At 31.4% G+C, this 17,613-nt stretch overlaps 1 protein-coding gene across 1 annotated transcript in view; it reads left to right on the plus strand.

Annotated features, from left to right (window-relative positions):
• LOC130448869 (galectin-8-like) overlaps positions 1-17,285 on the plus strand; it is a 48,291-nt gene extending 31,006 nt beyond the window's left edge. The window contains exons 5-6 of the mRNA XM_056786433.1: positions 780-945; positions 13,612-17,285. Coding sequence (XP_056642411.1) covers positions 780-945; positions 13,612-13,928 — 483 coding nt within the window. The 3' untranslated portion in view covers positions 13,929-17,285. The remainder of the gene's footprint in view (positions 1-779; positions 946-13,611) is intronic.
• Positions 17,286-17,613: the final 328 nt, after the last annotated feature.

Here is a 17,613-nt window from a genome sequence, read left to right on the forward strand (position 1 = left end):
ATTCGTCTTAGCACCTCGTCGTTGGTCAACCGATCCTTCCATGGTAGCCACATTTCAAAAGTTACCACGTTACGCATTTTGGAGACCTTCAAAGTCCAGCTCTCAACACCATAAAGTCAAAACATAGCATTGTGTTATTCTCCAACGTGTTCTCAGGTTAAGGTCATAACATGCTCCTGGCTATCTACATCCTTGTCTTACTTTCTTCATTTGGGTCCCAATGAAAAATCCAGTATTGTCGATCCTGCTAGTCATAATCATGAATTTAATATAAATAATGTAAAATTATATCCAATAATAAATTGTTGTATGCATTTGAACCCTTTAAGTTTTTAAATGTATGAACAGTTAAAATAGAGACAGAGAGCCTATTCCTTACATTGCATTCTATAGTTTATGTGGAATTTTTAGCTGGAGAAGGTTTATTACGTTTTAATCCAAATATTTGTTTGATTTTTAATACCACGAAGCTTTTGATCAGCATCAAGCAATTGTGCCACCTAACTTACAGATACTTTTTCATATTGTTTCATATTTACGTCTCTGCAGTAACTAAAATCTAAAAAGCACCAAACTTAGAGCAAATAGTATCAATGATGTATTAATTTTGGAATTTCTCATTCTCTTATTTTAATTTGTTATGGAATATTTTTAGAACTTTGTTTTTTTATACTGTTGTAATGTAATGTAATAGAAAACGTATGTCAGATAATCAAATCCATTCCATGGCTATATTACAAAATTAAAATTTTTCGCTGTATCATTATTTTTAATTTCAGTCTGTTCCGTTGAAATTATCTTTAAAAGACGGTTTCCAACAAGGATGGCAACTAGAAATACAAGGAAGGGTTAAAGTGTTGCCAGTTAATTTTTCTGTTAATCTACAAGATGGACCTCAGTTATGGCCAAGACCTAACATATACCTCCACCTTAATCCTCGTTTCGGTAAGTAAGAATTTAGAAAATATAACGAGAATATATTCTTTATTCCCATGAATATATTGCCCTTCTTTATTCCTTACAAATCCTTAATGTTTTGAAACAGTGTTGTCTATTTTGTTAGCGTCCTTGATTCGCAACGAATAAAATATTCCTAAAGAAATGCAAAATATAGAATACAAATATTTTTGCTTTTAAACATGAGAATTTTGGAATTTCTCGTAAGTTGACAATTTATTTTTTCTATTTTTGTCTTCTCGATAATCTAGGATACGTTTTGATCACTTTGAGAAACATGCACGCAATTCCCATGTACTTCTTCCAATAATTGATACCAGCAGCTGCCTCACTGTTGTAGTTGTGACGCCAATCTGTAAAAAATTGGCGTTTTCAAGCCACTGTTTAGGTATCAGGTTGGCTGGGCTGCCAGTTTTTTATCGTGGTGTAATCCACATGATCCACATGCTCCAGGGGTAACTATACGAATATTTCACTTGCTCTCCTGGATTGATAACCTAGATATTTGCTGATGAAGCTCCTAACGAAACTTTAAATATAATGCTCTACATTAGAAGTACCTAACTGTACACAAAGAGAGTGAAGACTCAACAAAGAAATATAAATAAGTTTTATCTAGTGATTATCAAGCGATGTGCAAAAAAGTACAAATACGTGCAAAAAGCGGAATGCTCTCGGATGATCAAAGTTCTAGGGTAAAGGTTGCAGTACTCAGATCTTGCATTAGCAAATTATCGATTTCGATCTTTGGTAACAATTTTCTATATTGTTTGCCTATTCGGTATAATCCATTGGCTGAAGGCACAATCACGACCATCATTGTGACGTGGAAACTCAGTTCCATCAATTGTAGTTTTGCAACTCCTACTGAAGCGTGAGGGTCTCACCTCCTCCAGTACCAGTTTCTTTATTATTGCTTGAATATGTTGTCTAATTTCCAAACAGGACCTCCACTGAAACTCAGCTACCTCAATAACAGTTTCGCGATTCCTACTGGAAATCCGAACGAATTTGCCATGTTTATGGACTTTCGGGAAACTTGTTCTGATTCGGTCAATTTAAAACCTATAAGCGTTATAAAAATGATACAGGAAATGTACTCAACGAAATTTCACTGAATAGAAGAACTGAGGATTTTATAGACCCATCAAATTAGAGGTTTAACTATACCAAAAAGTTGTTATCAATAGTTGTTGAAATAGTCTCAAAAAGAAAAATATCTTATATAGTTGATGAAATAGTGAGTACTAACAAAAACTGTTCAATCTTTTATAAATATACAAAAAAATCCTCCTTTTCCACTCACTCTCCAATGAAACGGATAGTTTCACAAGAATTGAGAACATTTTTTTTTCTATAACTAATTTTTTTCCCTGAAAAGATGTTCGTTAATTTGACTGGTTTATTTTTAAACAATTGAGATGTCTACTAAGCAATATATCCAAAATAAAATGTTTTCAGAGAGTATGATGAACTTGAAGACAGCATGGTTGAAGTTTATATCTTTCTAAGTAGATAATCAAACGAGATAAACAAAGTTATTGGTAACAACGCCATTTATGATGTAATTTCTGTCAGTTTAATACATATTATGCTGGGTTTCGTAAAGCAGAGACCAGAACTTCTTTACATTAATAGGAGAAGACAAACTATAAAAAAATTGTTTTCTTCCTGTTTTAATTTTGAATGTTGTTGAGTTTATAATGTGTATTTTCTGGATAATGATTTTTTGAGGATAACAATTATTTAATTCTCTTCAAATCTTTTTACAACTAAAAACTACTATAAAATAAAAATGCTTCAAATGTTGATGATAAATACTAGACTGGTTTTTGGTATTCGAACGACGATACTCTTATTATCGATGTTGCCAGAATTTGTGTATTTTCTGATGATTAGTACAATTTCGTAACACTCTTCAATTCAATTCACCTCAGGTATTTGAAGAGAAAGTAACCTTAGTAAAAAAGAGGGTTTTGTTTTAAGACACAGAAAAGCAAACGTCAAACTTTTCTAGATGGTTTAAAAGCCGTAACTGGGAAGGGACAACGCCTTATTATTGCCCGTATTGGTACTGACTAACGATTTGTTGGAAGGGGCTTGAAAATTTATCTCTAAAAGAATGGATATTATCATGAGGAAATGGATGCAGAACATAACTAAAAATGATTTTCAGACTTTTTTGAAAATCGAATCAGCCTATTTCCATAAACCAATTTTGAAAATCGAATTAATAAAGTGGAATATGTAAATGATGAATGTTTTGCGGTCATAGATTGAGGGCAAAATAAGACACGAGCGGCCCTAATTTTATTAGGAAGTGAAGGTGTAAGTTTTAGTAAATCTGACATCAAATTCATAATCAACTAGCCCGAAACTCTTGCAAGTAATATGTAAATTCATTGCTTTATGAAGTAAGGGTTATTTAATGCAAGGTGGTGGTAGTTGGGGGGCGAGGAGGGTACGTTATTGTAAATTTGACATCGATTTCTAGTTAGTGACCCCAAAAATCCCCGAGTACCAGATTACAGAGAGGTAACTTTTCAGTTTTGGCCAGCTTTTTGAGATTGTGCGTTTTTTATCCGACACCAAAAATGGATATCATTCAATGGAATTGGAGAGAAGAGCCCGAGCCAAAAAAAGGTCACAAAAGTACCAAAAAAGTTATAATATTTTGGGATTGCGAGGGAATGCATTTGAATCACTTCGATAAGTCAAATACACACTGCTTCACTTTCTAATACTACTATATAAGAAAGTGGCTTAGCAGAGATTACATCCACCATCTAGACCAGATCTAGCCTCGTCCTCGTTGTCTGTTCAGATGTAGGAGATGAGAGGTAAAATACTCAACAACGACGATGAAATGAAACAGGTGGTGTAGGAATATTTTGACTGATGATGATGATCTTCCTTTCTATGTTTTAGGCTGAAAACTAATGGACTGCACTACTTACATTTTAAATAGTTGAAATACTAATATATCCTAATTTAGAAATTAGACGACATCTATGATCTAATCAAATGGTATCACTGTTATTTTGAGGTCGTTGTACATTATTGCCAAATATCGAATTTTTGTTCCTTTCTTTTGTATGTGAAACAATACAGAGCGAAATGAATGTCTTATTATAACGCTTCGTTACCTATTCACGAGCGAATATTAACAGCTAATACAATCAATTTCGGATATAAGGTATCGAATTCGGTATAGCCACAGTCACGTTATCAGTGGGTCGCAACATCTCTAAGCCTTATCTATATTATGGCCGATACAAAAGATTAATTTAACTTGCTTTGTACTGAACTAACGTCGTATTATAAAATGAGCACGTTATTGTGCGAAATATTCTATGAACACATTATCATCGTTCAATGATGGAAACCTATTCTGCTAGAACTACGCAAACAAAGAACTGAGGTACTTTTTCATATAAATCATTTGACGTTTGACGTACTTTATTTATTTCTTACTTAGCAATATAAATTACATTCACAACTATGATATATACATAGTTAATTCAATTCCTACATGAATATTAAACTAAAGTCTTTTTATCCTCTTTCAATAAGACCAGGTTATGTTGAATCCTGTACGATTGGCCCCTTTTCCTGGATCTTCCTGAGAAGCTGAACTCCAGCTCTCGTACCACCTCTTTGATGGTCTACCTACAGGTCTGCGTGTGTTCGGTCTCTGAGTTTTAGCCCACTTTGTCCATCTGTCTTCTGGCATTCTTTCTACGTGATCTCTCCAGAATCTTCTTCGTGCCCTGACCCATCTCATCACATCCTGTACGCCCAATTCTTCTCTTATGTCATCACTAAACTTAGCTAAACTAGTCTCTATATTCCAAAAAAGTTTCAATCAAATAATTGATATACCGCGGCGGGTTATAGAGAAGCATTTATAATATAATTAGGGTGAATGTGCCAGTGTTAGACCGGTTAAGGATTTCTTATTGCCTGAGACATATTATTTTTCTTTTCCATTCAAATAGATAAATTGGAAAATTTCAGTTACTCTTCTAATAGATTATATATCGAGCATAAATGACGTCTTCCGATTTCTAACCAAGTCTTCACTATAGGAATGATCGTAGTACCAATATCGACTTTGGTATTTTTGAATTTCGACATCATTTGTTTTCTAAGACAGTTTTGTACATTCTATGTGTTTTAGATTATTGTTCCAAGGCTTTGTTTAGGTTTTACACACACATTTTATTTGTGTTACGAGTATCGAGTAGTTGACCCGATGTCTTAACCTTCCAATCTGGAGGACCAGGTTTTTTTCTTATAGACGAATTGTTTGCTCCACAGCTGAGAGCCTCATCCGACCTTAAAGGCTTGGGTTGCCATTTCCGTCGGATTCGCTTTGTTGAGGTTCCTTACCCCCTACCTTAATTTTTAGAGTATAGAAGATGTTTATGTTATTCTCTCTTTGACAACTTTGATTATATAACTTGACCGAAGTTATCTAGTTTTTGTCTGTAAGTAAACTTTTTTGCTAAGTACCTTTATCTAGCTATCAATATTTGAGAACTGCAAGTTGATAATGAATGAAAATTATCTCTGGGATAATAAAACAATAAAATTATGAATATTTCTGTCTCCTTTTTCGCAAGAACTTTGTATTATTTTGGGTTAAAAAATCCGCTTCCATCGAAGTTGAAAACTCTTCTAGGACCATTAAATACAAGCGGTAAACTATTGGATATAACTTCTGCAAACCAATGGTTCAAGAAGATTTTGTGCCACGAGCTCTAAATGCAGTTTTCAGATTTTCAGATAACCTTCAGGATGCCATGATAAAAATACGTTAAACTTTTTCTAGAAGCTGAACACTGTCCAATAACTGGGATCTGCTGAATGAAACAACCACTCAATCAATAGTTTTTGTTTATCATGTTTGAGAAATGTTGGGGGCTCCATTTTTCTTTCCATTGATGTTTTTCCTGCTTCTTTATAAATTAATGTTGGGTTGGGTACATTAAACATGTTGGCTGCTTTTTTATAAGATGGACCCATACTTCCTGCATCGAGAGCCATTTGAAGATTTTCACTATATTCGAATTCGGGGTTCGTTGACACATTGGAAATGAAAAAAGGATGCCTTATCAAAAAATCTATGAACTCTAATTATATTGATACGATTTAAACTTGCTCTTTTTTAGAAATATCAGTCATATAAGTTTGACCAGAAATTGACCTCTATCATCAATCCAACAGTTTATGAAACACTAATGGCAAACCAAAACTAAATTAATGTAACTACCCTAACATCCCAGTTGTATTAATGCACGATGCAATCAATCGAGATTACGAAGCCGTTCACTAATCAAATTAGAAACCCAACAGCTGAATGTAAACACGCCATGCTTTTTCAGCTTCAACCACTGTAATTTGTTCAATAGTTTAATACATTAATATATAAATGTATAAAATTTGGGAAGAGATTTGAAATTTTTACTTTATTTGAATTACCACGTGACAAGTAGATCGATTCATTCAATAAAGACATAAACGACGCTGTCCAAATCTTGCGTGTTCTTTCGTCACTTTTGATTGATGTCTCAGTTCTGTTCGGTAACGTAATCTATTTCTACTTCGCTTCCTTTTTTCATTTTCTACGTTTTTCAGTACTTGAGAATGTAGTTGCAAGTAATAATATACTTGACAGCAATAGATAAACTTCAAATACCGCCGATTCCTTTTTTGTATTTCTTGACAATTTAAGTGCTTAGAAAAAAGTATGAGGATAATTTCTTATACAAGATAAATATGTTTTGTTTGAGATGAAATAATTATTTATTAGGATAAAAAGGGTGCGATTGTCAATGTAGACCTTGTTAGATGGGGACTGTCGAAAAACCATTTACAAAAGCTTGATGTTTGCTACTTACATTTAAACCCTGCTAAATTTTTGCACGGTATGTACCTCACTCAACCAGGTTTCTTCTGTTTAATATGTTTTTGTACCCTCTATTCGAAGCTCTGCTATTTATTTCATATATTTTCTGTGCAATAGAATAATTTTCATTAGATTTAAGAGAGACAAAAATTTTTATTTTAGACGACGTCATCTGTAAGTTCTGTATTCATTTATATACCGAAAGTTACGTTTTGAGTGTTCCATGTAGTGAAAGTGACAGTTCCGTACAGCAAAACTTTCGGAACGCCCTGGAGTAGACAACTTTAAGTTCCTTAAATGTGACTCTAGCCACATCAATAATGACAGTTGACAGTTTCACTTCGATGACACAAAGACATCTACAGAGATTGCATCAACATCTAGTAGAGATATACATACTCCATCTTGTCCTGGAGGTACCATCAACATTACTTTTTTCAAATAATTAATAAATTAATATTTACATTGCAAATATCAATAAGTACATTATATCTTTCATCTGTGTAATTGAAAAAGTCTTGAATCTTATGCGTCGTCTAAAAAATGTTGTGTACGCCGTGGCTGAAATACTACTAAAGTATCACTTTCAGTCCTTGGCATACAAATAACTATTTTCTTCTACTAGTAAAATAATGAGGAACGATAGCAGCATCTTATTATGGGCGTTGTAACCAAGTAGGTAGGAACTGTCATTTAATTTGGAGTATGTCAGATTTGGAAAGTGTAAAAATGTCTCAAGAAGAATAATATTTATGTATTATTAGTACGCTTGAAAAAAAAATAGTATATGTCTCTCAGAGCAGAAGACCCATTGTATGATTCGCCCAGTTTGCACAGAATCTGGGCTCAACAATAATGATAGAGCCAGCAACGCAAAGTCGGGAAATTTTATTTAGAAAATGCCAAAATTAGGGGCTTTTTAGGTACTTATTAGGTGCCAATTTCAAAAATTAGGTGCTCTGCAATTTTCATAGTAACACAATGAAAATAATTACAATACATTGATTGTTGAGGTAATAAAATAAAGTTCTTATTAGGTGCTAAAGAGTCAATATCGTGAAAGTGCCCAAATAATTGACAAACGAGTTCAATTTTTTTAAAATGTTACACCTCGGACAGCTTCTACTTTAATAAAACCTAGCCTAACCTAACCATAGGTTAGGTTAGATGTTATGAAACTACAAGAAATAACATTAATAACGAAAATGTAGTAGGTTAGGTTAGGTTAGGCTACGTTAGGTGTTGTTAAAATAGAAACCAAAATCCTCAAACTTTGACTCTCAACTCTTATTGCGTTCCATTTTTATTTCCATCAGCTCTCTGCTTTTATTTTGACGTCTTTAATGTGTTCACTGCCAACCTTTCAAAAAGGTTAGATCCTCATAATCTTTTTGGAAGCACTATTCAGTATGCAGTTACTATTTCAAAAATACTATGATCAAAGAAAAGGTGTCTTCGTTTGCTTTATAGATTACCGAAAAGCGTTTGACTCTATTCGGCATGACTTACTGTTTGACATCCTAAAGGATGTTGATATTGATAGTAAAGACATCAGTTTCATACGAAAACTGTACGCAGATCAAACAGCGGAACTGAGAACTAGAGGCTGTATAACTACGGAGCACCTTCAGATACTTAGGGGAGTATCTAATAGATTAGAAGTTTTGGACAAGAGAATACCTACACGCTGCAAAGTGTAGGGTAATTGAAGAAGAATAATCTTTTTTTCACTGTACAATTCCTCAATGGCAGATCCCTAGATTCATATATCTGAGCTGCTATCTCTGGGCCGTGAGTCGTCGATCATGTTTGCTGATAAAAAAAAATACTTTACCCTCAACGGTTGTGGGAATTGATTGGTACATCGAGGTAATTTCAATTCCAATTTCAATTGAGATAAAGACTTTCCAGTGATGCACGAATTTTAACCGATAGTTCCTTGGTTTTAACCATTTCAAAACTTGCAAGTGTGAATTGACGAGAATGAAAACACTTCGTATAAGAACTTCACAAAAAGGTCGAAAAGTATGACTCACAGAATGATCTTGGAGTGGGACTAAACTACAATCATAAACACTAAAGAAATAATTCACAGTCAAATATTAATAAACAAATCAGGCGTATGAGTGTGTTGATTTGAAATTGAATGATCGGATTATGGAGTGGGCAAAAACTTTTGACGTATAGTGTACATATTTATAAACGTTAATGTAACGATAGGTATGTGAATTTCTCATTTCTAAATTACATCACATGTAAATTACAAAGAGAAAACGATGTATGTTACTGCTCTTCGTATGAAATATAGTAAAATGAGGTATGTTCTACCGTCACATGTTACGATTTGAATACCAAGCAGACGTTATTAAAACCATGTTTGGGGATTAATTAAAATAAAATAACAAACTTTAATAAATTAATTAATGAAGTTATAATTTAGTTAAGCAAGTTTATTGTTATGTTTTGTAATGCAAAACCGAATTACTGATATAGTTCCGATATTATAACAAAGGTCCGACGTTTATTGTGTAGAGTATGTGTGGCAAACATGGCTAAAATTTTAATATACGCGCTCTGGAATATAAATATTAATTTAACGACAGCGTGTTTGGAAAGTCGTTCGTTTTGATTGAAAACTTGATTGTATTGTTTGATTTGGTGAATAATCTTCATTCGTTCGGAAGGTTACAATGACGTTTGGAATTTTTAATTATGGAAATGTACCCGAGAAGAAAAAAAAAATATAACATTTGAAATATATAGAAGAATCCATCCATTTTCAGTGATAAAACCGGTAAATTCATTTTCTCAAGTCTATGTATAAGTCTCGATAAATTCAAGGTGTAATAAACTGAGCTTTGAAACATTTTATTACACTAAAATCTAATTTTTTTTTAAGTCAGAAGTTTTCTTTAGATTTTCTTTGGTAAAAATTCTTGGGAAATTCCTGGGTAATGATACGGTTGACTGAAAAGTTTACGACTTAATAAAAAAACGGATTCATTTTCATATACATTTTTATTTTTCAACGTACAGTGCTGAAAATTTCTTGGGTAATTTCACCAAAAGTGTGTTGGAGATTTAACGCTAAACAATTTAGTAAATTTACTGAACAGAATAATTTGATTCAGTTTGAGAAAATAACAGAAAATTTCATAAAATTTACTATTTATAATTATTATATAATCTTTTAATTTTATTCAATGATTCATCAAAAGTTAATTTACTCTGTAGTGTTGTTGGTATACCACATTGTAAACATTTGAGTGATTTTCTTAGATAAGTCTACTGAAACTAGGTGTAATTTTACGATTTTTGAATATAAATCTCACTTGTAAAGTAATTATACTTAACTGCTCATTATTTATCATTAACAATGGCTGAAGATTATGATTCTAGATGTTGATTTACTATGTTTTATTGTAGAATTATCAAAAATGGGATGGTAACATTTGATAGATGTCGCTAGTAACGTCGTTTGCTTTTATGCTCAAGTCTAAAACACATAAGTCTCTTATTTTCAAATAAATGAGTGAGTTTCTGATTTAGAAAAAGACAAGGATTTTATGAAAAAATAAAACCTGGAATAGAACACAGCTACATAATAATAGCTTGTCAGAAACAGATAGTTTGTATATAAAATGTTTTGTAATTTTTTTCAATCTGAATTGATTTATTTTGTTTGGTAAATTTACTAGATTGTTGTGCGTTAAAACTTCCTACTTACACATTTGGTAAGATTACCAAAGACATTTTTGACAGTGCACTCAACTAACTCGAACTCAGTTTGAGAAGCTAATAAAATATTTTTTTTTAAATCTAATATAGAATAAACAAATTATCTTTCTCTGACAAGCTTTTACGTTTAGGTAGAATTTTCCAAAATCCTCAGAGACTATTATTAAAAAATGATAAACATTAAGTATAATTTCTATCCAAGTAAGATTTATAAAGATTGTAAAATTACATATAATTTTCTTAATTGCGATATAATTTCAATTCGTACCCAAAGATTAGTAATTTTAATCATCATATCTTAATCAAAATAATGGTAATTTTACAAATGTAGTGTTCTGTTAATTCTATAAACTGTTTCCAGCGATATATAACGGTATAACAGCGATAACGTCCTCATACATTGGTGAAATCTCCTGCAAGTGAAACTTTAAGCTCATAAAACAGGAAAAAATCGCTCAGGGCGAGATCTAGTGGATACCTGAGAAAAAGCACTTTACTCTGCTGTTTTTGTTTTGCCTTTTTCTTAGGTAATCGATGAACACAATCCTATGAATGTCTCAAAAAACGGTCACCATATTTTTTCTGGCAGATGAAACCATTTTTGTCTATTTCGGAGCTGGTTTGCCTTCAGGAGTGTATTGTTGGATCCAGATTTCATCTAAAGTTATGGGTAGATGTAGAAAATTTGATTTATTTGATTTTAACCGTGTAAATAAGGCTTTAAAAAATGTTAATTTGAATGTGCTTTTGACCAAATCGGGCAAACTCGGTACCCAACGCCCGGATAACTTGTGCTGATTGATAGCATCTTCTATTTATTTAACCTCAATAAGACTGTCATCCAGTATCATTTGGTGAATGATATGGCTGTCAGTTACGTCTCAAAAGCAGATATTAAATAACATTCTTATACTTCATGTCCACTTGCACCGTAATCACTAATTCAATGTTTAACATAACAATTTGTTAAAATTCAAATATAGGTTTAAATCATAATCGCTCGCAGTTATCGATTTGGGTGAAGTTTCTTAAAAATTAAATGAATTGGCACAAACACCTATCTTCAAATCATACATTTTAAGGTTATACAATCAGATTTTTTGTGTTTTTTGTTCTTTTTTAAGAGTTTCTTATGAAAATCACGTAATACATACAAATGAAGAAAAAAACTTGACATGGAAGAAATTTGTAGCATGGAAACCAGTTGATTAGAAAATGCAATTATGATAAGCTATTTTTTGCTGCATAAAACCAGAATAAGCCTCGCTAATATATGTTTTTGACGATACATACATCCAACACAAACTTACATGTCATCAAGAAACTAGAGACTATCATCAATTTTCTCCAAAATGTTAAAAACTGTTACTGGAAAATATCATATCTACAATCTCCAAAAAATCAAGATCATCTTCATATACGTCTTCTGCAACTTTTACTGCTGCCATTTTTTGTTTTAATCGAATGTCTTGTTACTTATGAGAACAGAGATAATAATATTGTGTAATAGTTATACCGATAATTATGTTTCTGTAATGTTTTTCAATACAAAATTACCTGAATTACAGGTTAGAAATTGTTTAACTGAAAATTAAATCAGTTTAATTCCCGGTTTAGAGGGTTTAATTTAATGATAGTTGTTAACAATTTATGATAAAGTTGAGTGTCTTTTAGATATTTGATTAAGTTATTTGGTATTACAATTATTGTAAGTAGATAAATTATGGTGTTTGTAAAGTTTTTAGTTGGTCTTTCGTTTTTGTACTTTTGATAGTTTAACACTTAAGTTTAGATTCACGTTTAGATTCTCGTTACAAGTTTCACATATTGGTGTGTTTTCTCGATTTTTGAAGCTGTTTTTTCATGGTTGGACGGATGGTTTCATTGATTTTAATATTGACTGCTATCTTATTTTGCCACTTGCACTGAACATTTGTTTTGATTGTCCCTTTATAGTCGTTTGCTATCACTTCGCGTACAATTGTTGCTTCGTTGTTGTCTGCTGCTTATTTGGCACATTTTTCTGTTTTTTGGGATGCCCGTGTGTGATGGGACCCAAATAATTGATAGGTTTTCCTTGGATTGGTGGATAAGGTGTAATTGGTTTTTAATAAGGATACGGGTGCTCGGGAAAAGTTGTTGAATGGTTTGTATTGAGCTACTTTAAATACTTTCAAACTTGGTTTAACACACCTTGCAATTCAAAAAACAAAATTAAACCAGTGTTGAAGTTTAAACCATTGACAACCTTACGGTGACAGTACCCATTAGGAATAAACTAATAAACACAACCAACACTCTGTTTTGAACTCAATAAATTCAAGACGTGGCATTTTGCGTAACGACCAAATATGATGCGTTTATCAAATTTGAATTTCGCTCGCTTATTTTGCACTTTTAATGATCATCTTATACAATTGAGAATAAATTGAATTTATTTACCAGTACATTACATTACAAAGTAATACAAATCACAAAGTAATCCGACAAAGAAAATACTAATTTAGAAAAACATTACAGTAATTCGGATAGATAATGAATCGGTTATTTTTTATCATTGATATTAAAAAATATTTTATCATTTATTGCTTTTTCGTTCTAAATGATTTCGGTAAAATTTTTAGCTCTAATTTGTAAATAAAATCTAATGAAACTACAAATAATTCAATTGATTCAGTATTACTACATATTTGAGATGTAAGTACTAAGAAAATATCAATCACAATAAATTTCTATTTTCATTTTATTCTTATTATGATGTTCATGATGTAGGTGATTTATAGATCAATATAAATAAGCAAATTATCAGTTTTGATATAGACTGAAGTTAAGTCGGAACGTCAATTTTTTATTAATCTATTAATAAAAAAAATTTAAAACAGAAGACATCTAAAAGCAAGAAGCATTTTATTGAATTTAGCGTTCACCAAGTTTCTGAATGCATTTCTGACTGAACAATTTCTTTATAATGAAAATATGACATTTATTTTTGTTATTTTTTTCAGGGTATGCAAATACAAAGCACGTATTCGTTAGAAACGCTTGGTTGGAAGGTTCCTGGGGTCCAGAGGAGAGAGTTGAATGCTTCCTGTTCACTCCAGGATCATCATTTAGTTTAGCGATTCGAAAATGTGACAGTCATTTCTCGATATACGTTAACGGTCAGTTAGCAGGAGAGTTTACATTTAGGGGCGACGTTAATCGAATCAACACTCTGTATATACAAGGAGATGTCACAATTAGTAATGTAGTTATGAGACATAAGATCAACGACAAATATTTTCATAATAGTAAACAAAGTATCTCGGCTAGTAAAGAGTGAATAATTCATAAAGTACACAGTTTGTTGAGCAACTTTTTCACTCTATATTTGTTGCACATTCATTTATAATACGATGTAGTCACTTAAAATCACGTATCTAGTATTTTTGTATAAATATTGTTATGAATTTCTTTAATTTTTTATTTCTTAAACTTTTTGATATATTAATGCTTCTAAATGTTCTTGATTTTAGGATAATAATTTTTGAAAGATTGATAGAGACTGAAGTTAAGTCTTATTATATAAGAAAAACTAATTTTAAAACAGAAGAGACCTAAAATCAATAACATTGAGAAGCATTAATGTTGTTATATAAATAATATATTGTACTTTTTTTTGATAATTACTGTTTTACATTTTATTTCTTGAATAAATAATCTGCTTTCAATTTTATCCTACAGTGAATAAATGTCAACTGGAATAAATAATGAAACATATCAAATTTTAAATTAAAAATTGATATTCTTCAACGTGAACATGAGATCTCCGCATAGATTTGGTGATCGCTCTGCCCACTCCACCAACTTTTACCTCTTTATCCACCCATTGTAAACTACTGCGTTGAAGTACTGCCGGGCATTGCGTTGGTAATGTAGTAGTGCCTCAACTTGCTGGAAAAATATTGTTATCACTGTAACTTGGAGGCTTTCTAGATCGTGACGTAAATTGCCAGCCATAGCTGGAATGAAATCAAAGAAAACGCTGCAAATGTTGTGGTTTCTAACAATGCCTACCCAAACAATAACTTATCAGGGTATTGAGTGTATTCTCCTTATATTAAGTGAGAATTTCCCTCCCTGGGGGTTGTACTTATCATTCGAAGAAGATTGAAGACAGGGATCGCATTTTCACGTTAAACTTTGTCAATTTATAAGTTGAATTTGACTTGCTTCGAAATTATTTATGAATATGTACGAAATAATGAATTTATTCCATTTGGCGATTATACATTGTAAATATAACTACCGTTAGAAGTTTCCCAGTAATATTTGTATTTAACTTAAGAAATATTTGGGACTTCGTTTCTGTGAAACACTCGATGGGAATGTCTTCAAGACGATGTTTTTGGTTCATTGTGAGAAAACGCGACACCCATCTACAGTCCAAATTTTCTCTACTCTGTCTGATAGCTCGCCATTGGACGATCATCCAGTACCGCTTTGTGGAATTACCTCAACATTCTGGTCTTCACAGGTCGTACGGCTTCGTTTAAACTCTGCTACCCAATCTTCTACAGTTGATAACGAAGGAGTGGTCTCACCCCGAGTAGAATCTAGCTTTTATATTGTTTGGGTTGAGGCTTTTCAAATAAAAGTATTGTATCACATAACGCTGACCAATGTTTCTTTATTTCTTGATTATTAAAAAATTCCTTAAATTCCTCAGAATTTATACCTGCATATTGATCAGCTAGAACCATACAAACATTTTCAGTTTGTGATACTTTCTTTATCAGTTTTATGAAATTATCAGCGGTTGAAATGTAAGAATCTGCTTGTAAAATGATGTATTAACAAATGTTATTATTTTTTTGTGGATCTCGAACCTCCGAAACCTCTAATTGTGTCAATTGACAATTTAAAATGGTTTTGTTGCTGGACCTAAATGTGACATTGAACCATATTTGTGATATCGTCTTGATTTATTTCTTATACAAATTTTACAGTTTTTACTAATTTCTTTAATGTTCCTTGTCTGGTTCTTTCCTACATATAATGTACTGACTGCTTCTTGCATTTGGGAAATTCCAATATGACAAATTTTCTTGTACTGATTTTAAAAATGTCTTGCTGAATTATTCTATTATTCTTATCCAAACTCTTTTCGTTTGATACTTCTTCAAGAAACTGGTCTTCACCTTTGTATAAGCAAGAGTTTTTAAAATCTCTTTATGGAGGTCTGGTATTATCAAGGTCAAGGTATTGAGGTTATGTAATAAATATTTGATTTTGCATCGCTTTCAGGCAATATCTTGAAATCGAATCGAAGTTTCTCCATATTTTTTTTTATTTCTTCACTTGGGTAAACGAAAATTGTCGGTTCATAAGATAATAGTTTGGATTAGTTGAAATAAACATGTGTTGTTCTGGAAACAAAGATTTATTTTTTTAACAAATTTCAGTACTTATGTAATATTGATAGACTACTTTTACACTTTAACCAAATCTTACTTGAAAACAGAGAAACGACATTTAAAGTTCATTTCTTCATTTATTTCTTAAATAAGAAATAATTCTTGAAATAAAACTATTTACATCTTCCAGCTTATTTAATCTCTGTATTTTATCTCAATAGAAATTGACAATAACTTAACCTTCTTAACCTTCAGATAAGTGAAGCAAACCATGTTTCCAATAAAAGAAATTTCTGTGAAATTTGTCGGAAATACATTCTTGGAATAAAAATTTCTAACTTTTATTGGCAAATAGGTATGGATCTTATGATACTGCTATGGGGTCTTTTGACTACTCCAAACATTTTCTATTGTTATGTATAGTTTATGGTTATAAAAAAACCAATAAAAGCCTGAAAACTTGTATTAGCTCTCGTATATTTATAAAAATTTCAGTAAATATTTAGATTATTCTATTTTCCCGTACATCGAACGTATTACCTCTACTACTAAGCCCACATCTACCATTTAATCTAATTTAACTTCATCTTTCTCCTTTCTAAAGAAAGTAGCGTTAATATTTCAAAAAATGTTCTCAATTACGTTCTTAATGTTATAGATAACTCTATTTTGATTCAAATGTGTACATTTTGTAGCAAATAGTTCAGTAACTCCCGATTTTATTATATTTTTTCATATTTTTTGAACGTCAAGAAATTACCGGGATTCAGTTTGTGAAACAAGGATTATCACATTCTTAGTATCTTACAAAAGCATTCTAAGGGCGTTTTAAAAAATCGGTTCGATTTTTTTTGTTGTCCGTGACTAAAAATGCTGACTCGAAGTGAATGTTGAGGACTGAATCAGGAAAACACAGTATTTTTGGCAAAAAATTAGTTCAGTATGATTAGTTTGTGATCACAGAAAAACGTTGAAATTATAGAAACTATTTGATTCAAAATATTCGTGGATTTTTAGGGGTCTTACGTTCAAATAAAAATATAATTTGTAATACAAATTATGACTTAGATTCTTGAATTGACTATACATTTATATAAGCTTTTTATTGATCAATTCTCGGTAATTTTTTACTCTAATAAATCTAGAGTGACATTTTTCTTGAAAATGTTGCTTACTTGAACAGCTTTTTATATGATTACGCTTATTTTTTATATTTATTTTGTTTTTTTTATATTATTAACACTGTCTTAACTTTTATTAAAATATAACTATATACCAAAAAAGTTTTTTAATTGAAAAAACCCTAATTCCTTATGGAAATATATTACGATCCCGCTGGCCATATATTTTATTAGTATCAATACAAAAAATACCAAAATAATTGGAATTATTATTATAAAAATTAGTTTTGGTGTATTAATTAATAATTTGTGTGTCATTAGTCACTTTATGAGATTTTTATTTATAAACTCGTTCTAGTTTTCGTAAATCAACAGATATGCTTATATTTGCACATCTTAATTGATGTTGCCGGTTTTCATTTGATGGATTTGAACGTATTTCATCTTTGAAGAATTTCCTTTTTGAAAAAAAAAACACAATTCACATATA

Source organism: Diorhabda sublineata, chromosome 9 (genome assembly GCF_026230105.1).
Source record: "Diorhabda sublineata isolate icDioSubl1.1 chromosome 9, icDioSubl1.1, whole genome shotgun sequence".
Classification (NCBI taxonomy): domain Eukaryota; kingdom Metazoa; phylum Arthropoda; class Insecta; order Coleoptera; family Chrysomelidae; genus Diorhabda; species Diorhabda sublineata.